At 39.8% G+C, this 11,808-nt stretch overlaps 1 protein-coding gene across 1 annotated transcript; it reads right to left on the bottom strand.

The window, feature by feature from the left end:
* Positions 1–6,788: 6,788 nt before the first annotated feature.
* LOC133841152 (myrosinase 1) lies at positions 6,789–11,367 on the bottom strand. Its single transcript, XM_062273457.1, has 4 exons — positions 11,087–11,367; positions 10,108–10,309; positions 7,869–8,762; positions 6,789–7,445 (listed from the first exon to the last, which is right to left on the bottom strand). Exons 1-4 carry the CDS (start codon positions 11,140–11,142, stop codon positions 6,954–6,956), a joined length of 1,644 nt encoding a protein of 547 aa, XP_062129441.1. The 5' UTR covers positions 11,143–11,367; the 3' UTR covers positions 6,789–6,953.
* Positions 11,368–11,808: the final 441 nt, after the last annotated feature.

Below are 11,808 nucleotides of genomic sequence, written 5' to 3'. Positions count from 1 at the left end.
GGCGGCAGCTGGCAAGTGCTCGCCGTCCAGCGATACATCATCTTGATATATATGCCATGGGGCCATGGAGCACTCCTACCTACAAATGTATATGGGGCGGCAACAACAATGTTATAAATTAACACCAGCCTCAGTCTCTAGCGCACTCTGTGGGCGGTGGCATGCCATAAATGCCCAACAACAAATGGAAAACAATTAACCGTTGCATGCTGCAGTTTGCTGTTGCAGTTGCAGTTGGTGGCCCAATCGTTGTGGCAGTGGCACATGCGTGAGATCGTCAGCAATAGATAATGACCCTCAAAATGGTAGTCGGACAAACGAGCGATCGTTAATCTAAATGGATTGTTCTAATTTGCTCAGCATTTGTTCGACTATTCAAAATGGAAGGATATTATATAACAGACGGGGTAAGTTTATCTTTGTTTTAAATTGAATTGTTTTTTTAAACTGATAAACTTTAAGAACTGAATATTAAAGTATTAAGAAAGTTCTGTAAAGCTTATATCAGCCTTTGAAAATCTTCACTTTTGTGTAGTTTTTGATTTCTTAAATATTAATTTAATTGAATAGAATTTAATATCTCTTTGGAAAAGAACCAAATTATTGCTACCCTTTCTTCCATAAAATGCTCATCATTGAATTGTTTTTCTAAACTGTTAGAAATCAAAACAAGCTTATTTTTAACTTAGTAAGTGTCTTATCTTAAGGAACCGAATTTTGAATTATTAAGAAAGGTCTTTAAAGCTTATTTCAACCTTTGAAAAACTTTAGTTCTGAGTAATTATTGATTTCTTAAATATATCTTTGTTGCATAGAATTCAACAACTCTTTGAAAAAGAACCAAATTATTACTTCCCTTCCTTTCATCAAGAGTTCATCTCGAAAAGTAAAACTGCTTAACAATTCAAGCAACATCATTTCTAGAAATGTTCCAATGTATAGAAATAATTTGAATATATTATTGGTATATCAAATGTTGTTCTACAAACTTCGTGCCATTTCGTCCTTTTTCCCCGAACCTTTTACTCTCACTCTTAATGCCGCCTAAGCCAATAAATCTGAATGACAAACTCCAGTTAAGCTACAAAAACAAAAGTGAAACATGCTAGAAATCAATGAACTTGAATTTCTTGCCATCAAAATATACAAATAATGGAAATTTGTGAGAAGATGTGCACAGAAAAATAAACCCCGATTTGTGTGAGCACGAAACCCAATCCCAAAAGCATTTGACGCATTCCCAGAGCAATGTGAATGTGCTAAGGGTTGAATGGGAAAAAGCTACCCTCGAATGTGTGTTGGAAAAACTGCAACTGCACTCTGCATGTTGCAACAACGTGAAGCAACAACAACTACAACCCCTAATGTAGTAATGCCCCTGGGCGCATTCACAGGGGCGAACAATGCGATGGGCTTCGGGCGATGGTGGCGCATTTTGCAATGACAAACAGCAATAAAAACGGCGATATCGAGACGATCGATCAATAAGCAGTTACATATAATGTATATGAAAGAGGAACTCTCTCTCTCTCTCGTAATAGTGATGATGATGATGATGGGCTGCCAAAGCGTAGCGTGAAATTTTACAGACAAAGCGGCGCGCGACGCAATCCTTGGAACACAGCAGCAGCTCCTCCTCTTGTCCTGATCTGACCTGAGAACAGCTGCGCAAGCGCCACAGTTTTTCAAGTCTACAAAGGAAATCGCAGACGCAATTGTGGAATAGGAATTCGAATTCGAATCGCTGCGTGCCAGCTTCCTAATGTTGGTGGTTGTTTTTGTTATTCGTTTTTCTACGCATTTTCAGGTACAGTTACAGTAGCTATTTAGTTGCAAGAAGCGTGTAGCAAGTTGGGTCTCAGCGTTCGGCGTTTGTCACTGTCAATCGCCAGCATGGCCAAATGTGTTGCCCAAAAAGGGGTGACAACAGCCGCAGCTCGTTTGTGCAATTTGTTGCGCAATCATGCTTGGCCCACGTCTGGTAATTGGTTCGTCATTTGAACACGTCTCGGGAGTCCATTCACCTTGTCTTGTTGTCTTGTTTTGCCAGCTGCCTGGCTTCTGATCTCTTCTTGGCACGTTCTTGGCCCTATTACGAGCTACCCTTGGCACCAGTTATTTTCTTATAACGATCGCTATCCCTTGGCGATAATTTATGGTCTCTGCTTTATTCCCAAAATACAGCTGACGATTGTGTGTTTCCTTTTCCCTTTCCTTTTTCGTACGATTTCAGGATCTCTGATTCAGTTATCGGATATCCAGTTTTCAACAGCATTTTCCCATGCTGCGTCTAAGATTTACGACAAAAGCAATTTATGTATATGCATTTGATATCTTTTATGAGCATAATATCTATAGCTAGCAGCACAGCAAATCCCCTCGCAAGCTTTGTTGTCCACGCCAATTACTAAAGCGACACTTTCGCTGACGGGGGGAATAGCTCCATTAATTTGGATATCTTTTAACGAGTCCACAAAAGCACAGCACAGTTCAATGTACAATGTAAATGTGGACCCAAAGATACTTTATGCGCTGTACTTATCGCCAAAATGTATCGACGGCGGAGGGCACACTGCGGGTATTCTACTTGTATTCTTATGTGGGGGAGACTCCGCTCGATTGTCGACAGTCGACGCAATTGTCGGTCATATGAGGGCAGATAGCTGGAGAAGCTGCTTAACATTGAAATGGTGCAGTGGAAATATGGAAATTGAGAATGTTTCAATCAGTGCACAGCTGGAAGTGCTTTATTGGATTTCGGGTGTTGAAAATGCTGCAATTAACTGTTTGATTGCCCATTGATGAAAAGGGTTAATCAAAAGCCAATATATAGACTGGTCATCTATGAATTTTTGTATCTACATCTGTAAACATGTTGTACATAAATAGATTTTCTGCTTGCCCGCATCCAAGTGCATTACTTTGTGTCGGCTGTGATTGCATTTTGGGTGTGAATGTTAATCAAATTAGACAGAGTGCAATCAGTGCTTGTATTATTATATTATTTGATTCTATTGAACAATAATTTTTCTGTATTTATCAAATGATACGAATGATCTGCTGGCTGCGACTGCGTCGTCTGCAGTTTTTAATAGTTTTTTTCTCCCTTCTCCCCTTGTGTTAGTCGTCATCATTTATTGTTATTTAATCCTTTTTAGTGGCAATAGTTTTAGCCACTCTCAGCACGTTCCAACCAGATGTTTGACTTGCGTCTCAAATGCCTTGTTCGCAGGATTAATGCGAACATTGATGTGGGTCGCTTAGGGGGTGCTCAGGGGATAAGGGGGATGTCGTCGCATGTGTGCTGATTTTTGCTGCACACTATTGTGGCATTTAATCCGTATTAATTTTCAATAAGTGCAATGAGGTCTATAAATGTTTGATAAATGACTCAGCAGGCGTTTAATATGCCACAAGCGCAAAGCGCGTGACTTTAGAATAGCAGCTCGTTACTTAGAATTTTTGGGGAAGATTTATGATTGCAGACTAAAACTGCAGCTGGCAAGTTGCCAAAAAAAGAACAGCTTCAAAAGTTAAGAGTAAAGTTTATAAAATAGTTTGCTACATTTTCGGTAAATTTGAGTTTATTATGCGGCCAAAAACAATAAATTTACGATTTAAATATTTATTGAGGCTTTTTGCTGCATACTTTTGGGGTGGTCTTCGAAATTTAATTTAAGTAACAGATTATGTGGCATACTTTTGGGCTGAGATCGAAAGGCGAACACAAGCAAACTACTTTCGTAGCATACTTTTAAAGCGCACATAGAAAGAAGAAATTGCAAATTTGTGTAGCATACTTTTAGGAGCGACTCGTCTAGGCCATCACATTTAATACTATCTTGTTCAACATAACTAAGTACTGGGAAAAAGTTTTGAATAACAAAACCGACAAAGAGCACATTTAGTTGAAAACTAGAGCTAAATATCCTGTTACCAACACATGCACGCAGTGCTCCGGGAAAGTTTTTTGCCGGGAAAACCCTCCGCGCGGAGGCGGTGGCAGCTGATGTAATGCATTTGTAAGAATTTCATCAGCAATAAACTTTTCCAACTTGCAACTCGTCGCCGCATTTTGTTTGCTGGCTCGCCGAGTGTTTGCCTTGTTTATGCATTTGTTTTAATAAAGTTTAGTGCGGCACTTCAGTTGCATAACTTCTGCGGGGGAGCGTTGGGAACTTGACGTGACTGAAATTGCAACAGCAGAGACGCCAGCACAGCAGGGGAGGAACAATCTTTGTACGACCTCACAAATCTTTTGTGATATTCCTTTTTCTTTCGTCTGATTTCACTTGTCTGATGCTTAGATAAGTTTAATGAGATTCTTTGAGCTCTGAAAATGTATCATTGTTATCGCATCCAGAATTTAACATATCTTTTTTATAGCATTTTCTAGACTTGTATTTTATCGTTGTAGCAGCAGCGGTGACAGCAAAAACAAGATTTACAACTGCTCCCGTTTGCTCTCATCATTTATCACAATTAGTGACGACAATCAGTTTTTTAGTCTCTTGCCCCGTCTCTTGATCCCCCGCTCACGTCACGATGCTTAGCCCTGCTGCACAACGCCCATGCAGTTTCTGTCACCTGGCAAACACTTCACCTGGCACACGCTCCGCATAATGCTCCAGACTTTGACAAACAAAGTATATATATTATATAGGTAGAGTATATATTATACATAGATCTCACTCTCGCTCGTGAGTCGTGGCATTGCACAGGTGCACAGGCGCCCCGGAGGTCGAGACTGGGGAGACCTTTGACAACCCATCTACCCCCGTGTAGTCCGATAAGAATTCGACGTGGAAATAGAAATGTTGCCAACTGAATTGCATTGCCATCGGCCGGCTTGCTACACAGTGTTTCCTATAACCTGGCGCAGCAACTCAGCTTTCAGCTCTATATAATTTATGCCAAGTTTTCGTGTGAGTTCAGACCGAAACAATAAATCTACGTAAATGCAAATAATGAACTTAAAAAAAACAAGTACTGTTGATCTACAGAAGTGTGATAGACGAGATTGTACCCTGGTAAATTGACAAGCAATGATAAGGAATGTTTTATTCAGTAGAAAAACTTTTAAGGAAAGGAAAGCAGGACTTCATACATGCCTTTAAACATTTCAAGGAATCAGCCACAATGTTTGTTCAATTTCAAATATTTTGAACATACCAAGCAAAGACAATATCTTAACCGTCGTTCTACCCTTTAGAATGGATTTTATGACTACAGGGTATTAAATGGCTGTAGGCGCTGCCCAAATGAAAGGCAACTGGTTCTGGTTCCGTCTCGAACTTTGATTTTATTTCTGGTCACTTCAAACGCTTTGAAAGTCAACTAGGAACAAACAAACAGCAAATAGATAAATGTGTACGCTTGTGATTGTGTGCTGCAAGCGGATGTGACAGATTTTGTATAGACAGATGGGAATGTTCCATTTGGAAAGAACTGGAACTCAAACTCGATCTAGGGATCAGCCAAGCAGACAATATACCTTCATATGCATAACAGTTGAACTCGCCGTCGAAGTTGAATACAATGATTTAATCGTCAGCTAAGATGTGTTTTATTATTCAGGTTCATGCTATAAGTTTACCACCCCTACAATTAAATAGTTTCAATAAATATTATGCGACTACAACGATTCGCCCCTCTAGGGTCTGTTCTATCTGTGCTGTGCTTACATAAGCCCCATACATTATACATATTATAGACGCTAACATCATCGAGGCGCATTGTGCTATGGATAATAATGTTAATTATGCCAAATGCTCAATGAACAATCTCTTTTGTTTGCCAATTTGGCTTGTGGCTTTTGATGTGACTTTGCGGAAATGCTTGGCGACACTTTGGACACTCATTTGCTTAACGACGACGACAGTTTAAATCTCTCTGACTTTGATATGTAAAACATAATCGGTTCATGTCGTGGCCCTGACTTCACACAGCTCTTAACCTGTTAACAATCGATTAGCCACAACACAAACTCTGAGTACGAGTCTCTTATTCTATTCTTGATTATTGCCTCTGTCCTTGATTCTCAGAGTTCTTTCGCCTTTTAATACCCTGGCTTCATTATGATTACCTGAGCGGAAACATTGCAACTTAATGGTACACTAATTTGGGAATTTTGATGCATCCCATAAAGATTTAAGGAATTTTACAAGTTTTCTACCTGAAATTATGAAGAATTGCCACAATTTCTGGTGAAATTTATTGACAGTATCTGAATTTGACTCTTAACGAGAATTCTCGTTATCTTTAATGTACCTACTCAAAATAAACTAAATTTCTTATCTCTTGAAGAAGTTTTCGCTCATTATCCCAATTGATTAGCTGCTGAATTTTCTCTGACTCAATGATAACTTATCGAGAATAACTGTTTGTTCACTTTGAAGCTGATTAAAAAAAGCAAATACTCTTTTCTTTACATATTCCATAATATGTAAATATGTAATCTTTTAGATAAGTCAACTATTGTGTTCTTCGACTTATAAAATGATTTATGTGTGGCGGAAATTTACGAAGAGTGAGATCATCTTTCTTCATTGTATCTTGTTCATCATTTGTCGACTGTCATCATTTAACGAGTACCTTAATTCTTCTATTTTTCCTTCTCCATTTTGTCAAACTTATCCAAGTTCTCAATCAATTCATTACCAAGATTTCATTCAAACATTGAGAAATGCTCTCTCTTCTGCACCTTTTACCTACCTATTAATATTTGTTGTTTCTCCCATTCCCGTTCTTTGGCAAACCAGTTGGAATCAAAAAAATATTCCAGCAAATTATTCGCAAATATCACAACAATTTTATTCATTTGAGTTTTTTTTTTGTTTCTTAAATATATATACGAAATATGTACACAATAACATTTCGTTAGAGAGAAGCTTAGAATGCTAGAATTAAGAATACTTTGCAACAACATTTAGAAAGAGTCGAGCCCCGTTTCTCTAGCAATGCCACGCCAGCAAGATGGCTAAAAGCAGCGCCAGACTCCAGTTAAGGGTTGAGGCTGAATTGGTTTCCATACTCTCCGCAGGAAGACGAGCGGCGACGACAAGCTGCTCATCGTTTAGGGTGGGACGATAGCTCCAGTCGATGGAGTTAGTCTTGCAGATATTAGAAAAGACTCTCGCCGAGATCTTGGGAGTGCGTGTGCGATTTGGTGAGTTAAAGTCAACGTGATAGAGACCAAACTTCTCAGTGTAGCCCGCCTTCCACTCGTAACTGTCCATGAGACTCCAGGCAATGTAACCACTGACATTGGCGCCATCCTCCATGGCATCCAGCACCGCTGATAAGTACAAATTGTAGTAATCCACACGAGCATAATCCTCCAGACCACCACGATCACTGACGCCGTTCTCCGTGACAATGATCTCGGGTCCATTGTATTCGCGATGTATCCACATCAGCAGATTGTACATGCCCTTGGGATAGACCTATTTTGCAAAAGTAAAAAGAGAGTCGAAACTTGAGCATCTTTTTTTTAGGGGGGGAGTTCATTGAACTCCGTACACCTGTCTGCTGGTTGCTACCCCCGGTGGTGGTAAAGCAATTACCCTTGCCTCCCTGGAGGCGAGTCAACCCCCAATTTAATCTTGGCTAAGTAGTTTGCTCTCCCCCTGAGCAGAAACACCTTGTCATTATTCACTTATTCTGCTGGGCTCGACATAAATCCAATTGTGGTTGGGTAATCGCCCTCAGCCACTCGAGCATTAGCTCATCTCATCTAATTAGCGAGTCCACTCGTGACCGCATGCTCCTCTAGAGCTCCCAACCCCACAGCAAGCTAGACAACAATCTTCTTTTGACCACTTATAATGCTATAAATAGAAGCTGCTGCAACTTATGCTAGAGCTTACCTTAAGCCAAACAGATCCGGAGCCGGGCCAGTCCACACCAGCTTGACTCTCAACGACGCCCATGTCGTGATTGAACGATGGTATGGGGAACTTGCCGGTGTTGTTGTGACCATTCGAGTTAACCAGATTGCTGGTGTACGAGTTGATGCCAAAGAAGTCCGAGGTGCCCTTGATGCGATGTATCTCTTCCATGGTGAATTCGGGCAATCTGGAGCGTGCACCGAATCCCTGTTGCTTGCTGAGGTTCCTAATGCGTTCAATCATTACTTTGGGATAGTTGCCGTGCTTCGAGAAGATGGGATGTCCAAACCAGCCCACATAGAATTGCATGGCACGCTCGGATGCCTCACGATCCTCGGCGGAATCAGGATCTCTTGGCTCTGGCCACGAGGTGTCCAGCGTAATGCCCATGCGACCGCCTTGACGCTGCTGGAACTCATTGCGATACATGTGGACGACCTCCGCATGAGCTTTGAGCAGATTGTGACCACAGAGGTAGGCAGGAATGCCAGGGAAGTTGTAGGAAGGTGCCATGTAGTCGACTCCATAGCCATGTTCACACACATGCCACGGCTCATTTATGGTGGTCCAGATCTTGACACGATCTCCGTACATCTCGAGGACCAAGCGAGCATAGTCCTGGAAGACGGGTATGATCTCGGGATTGGTCCAGCCTCCAAGTTCCTGCAGACGTTGCGGCAACTCCCAGTGATAGATGGTCACCATGGGTGTGATGTTGTAGCGCAGCAATTCATCGATCAGATTGCTATAGTACTTGATGCCTGCGGTGCTCACTTGATTCATGTAACCACCAGGCATAATCCTAGGCCAGGACAGGGAGAAACGATACGAGGTCACATGCAGTTCCCTCACCATTTGGACATCGCGACGCCACTGCAATTTGAATGGGAATCGAGAATCGAAATCGAGATCAGTTATTGAAATCAATTAGTTAAATGTTAGTTAGGTAGTGGTGAGTGGAATGCGAAGTATTTCCAAAAAATAAAACCAGTTGTCCGTTGTCAGTAGTTACAAGTGTGTGCGACACATGCCACAATGCCACAAAGTAGGTAGGTACTACTCGCATTTAGTGGCATTCAGTGTCAGTTACTGGCTTTGGACATGGCTAATTGTGTATGAGTGTGCCTTGTTGCATTGAGACAACAATTCGACACGCCAATCGACCGACTGTTGGCCTACGACTTGGCACTAACTCTTAATTCTGACATGTTAGAAGGGGAAGGGGGCGTCCACCTTTTAACTCGATACGATATTGGATCTCATTTGTTTAAAAAAATACTACGCTACACCTGCGGACATGTTGGCGTATTATGTCACGCCATTGCGATCACACTTGACTTCTCAATTGTTATGCTAAATCAATTAATCAACAATTAAATATTAGTTAGCCGTGTTATGTTATTGTCGATGACATTGCGGCGAAAGATTAATGGAACATCGATAAGAAGTGCTAAGAACAAATGCAAGTTAATAAACACTAATGTCATAATTTGAAGGCTGAAAAATAGACTGAGAGATATGCGTGGGATATTACAACATCGAGAAGTACTAATCAAAATGCATTTTCAACTGCTGTTCAAGGGAACGTGATAAGATTTAAAGTAATGAAGTTTTTAGAATTTTATCTTTTATCTTATCTCCCTCTAAATTGCTTTCTTCAAAATTAACATCTTTTAGATAAAACTTAAACGTCACTTGTTAGCAACTTTGTAGCTAATTGAATCAATTTATTCACTGAGTTTATTGAGTCCAATTGAAGTATGAAATATAGAAGACAGAATAATTACCCAGGCATTAGCATAAAGTTGTCAAAATGCAATGTATATGTTTTATTGCTACTAGTTTGTGTATTCGACGACAAAGCTGAAAAATCCGAAAATTGGTTACAAATTGATTTCCATATATTTGCATATGAGTATTTCGATAAGAAATCTGCGACTGTTGTTTTTATGAGAAAACGCATAAATCTGAAATAGACACCTGTTCTCAGCCGGTGACTAAACTAAACGAACTTTCAGTAGGAATTTTCAAATAAATTAAAGCAATGATTAATGGGTCAAATTAATAGGTTTTACTAGGTTTGTTTTAAGTATGAAAGTGCCAAGTGGGCGTTTGCTACTGCAGCTATAATAGGCCTAGTTATATTACGTGTTTAACATTTTTGCAATTACGTGAATAATTACTTTTATATGGCGAATAAATCAGTGAGTTTACATACCTGATGATAACTATCGGCTGAGATATCGCCATTGGATTGATCGACAATCTTTTCGGGATTCTGATGTGTCAGAAAATCCCAAATGGATTCTCCTTTGTCATCCGCATTCCAACCGCCTTCGATTTGATACGAGGACGAACCGACGCCCCACAGAAAATCGTTGGGAAAATGACGAACGCTGCTCGACGGTTTGCCAGGGACGCTATAGAGAAACAAATTCAAGGATAATTAATGTTAGATGGTTATTATATTATTATTATTATCTATCAAGTTCAAGATGTGACAATCTTTTGCCCACGAATTTTGTCCAATGTTGACTATAATGTGGTGTTAATTATGGACATGTGCTCGACTTTATTACTTATTTGTAAGATAGATAAAGAAAAAACCTGCTTAAAAACGTACAAAAATGTCAAATCAATTAAAAATGGAATTACAATTATTATACCAAAAGTTGAGCCACTAAAAAAATCTTGAATAAAATGTAAAGTATAATTACTAAATTTAAGTTAATCAACTTAAAATGTTTTGACAGGCAAAATATGAATATATTTTATAAATATATATTTAAAATTAAATTGACTGTCGTTATGCTTGTCACTAGTTTATTTGTCACTTCTACTAGTCAGAAAAAAACCAGATGTTGAATTTGTAAACAAATCAATATGAATAACATGGGGACAACTTTTGCTTAAATTTAATATTTTACAATTACACTTAACGATGACTCTGCCTACTTGATGTACGTGTTATTAAGATTATTTATTTCGTTACTGATCTAAAGATAAGTATCGTGTTTTTGGCCAGGCACTGTCAGGGTCAACAGCTGCAAAAGAGGACACAGGTTCAGGAGGTCAGACCGAAATGTCAGTAAACAATTCGACGCCTGCAGTCAAACTTTGTCATCTCAAGGCAATTAGCCTGTCTCTCAACTGTCTGTCGATTTATTTGAATATGTTTTATACTTTGTTGCACTTACGTTGCAGCAGCACAGCACAGCGACAGCAGCGATATTTTTATTAACACTTGCCACATTTTATTAAAATAGAACTATTTGTTTTTATTTCACTTGAATATCCTTTTTGCACGGCACTTAATCCTTTTTGGGTGCGAATAACTTTACCAACGAGTAACTTCAACGATTTCCGTTGACTTGTGTTCGTTAGGAACTTTATCGCGTAAATGGAATGAGTTGACGTGAAGTGTTGAAATTTTGCGAGCGTTTTGTAGCTCGCCGCGAAACGCTTGCAACTGAACGCTCCCGCTTTTATATCCTATCGTTTTAAAGCGTTCCGTCGTCGACGCGTCGATCGCTTGTCGATCTCAATGAGAACGAGCCAAAAACTCGACGAGCGAACGAGTTTCTGTGCTCAGCCCGAGCGACAGGTGTGCGCTGAACTCAGTTGCTATTGTTGTTTTTTATTTATTATTATTTTTGTTTTGTGTTTTTTTCGTATGCCATTTTGCCGGTTGGGCTCGTGGTTGGTGTGGAGATGCGAGAAATCCCCGTTATGACTTGATTCACGCATTGGACACCGATCGAGAGTTACGTTTGCAATAATTGGAAATCTTTGAACTTGTCATCATCTGGTTTTTCGTCTGATCGTCGCGTGTAGGGAAACCATTTAAGTGTAGCTCATAATAAATACAATTAGAAATTTATTAATTTATTTAAATGCAATGCTGGGATTTCATGCCCCA

The sequence above is a fragment of the Drosophila sulfurigaster genome, chromosome 3 (genome assembly GCF_023558435.1).
Source record: "Drosophila sulfurigaster albostrigata strain 15112-1811.04 chromosome 3, ASM2355843v2, whole genome shotgun sequence".
Lineage (NCBI taxonomy): Eukaryota > Metazoa > Arthropoda > Insecta > Diptera > Drosophilidae > Drosophila > Drosophila sulfurigaster.
The sequence above is the reverse complement of the archived record's forward strand: the minus strand, read 5'-3'. Positions and strand labels throughout refer to the sequence as shown.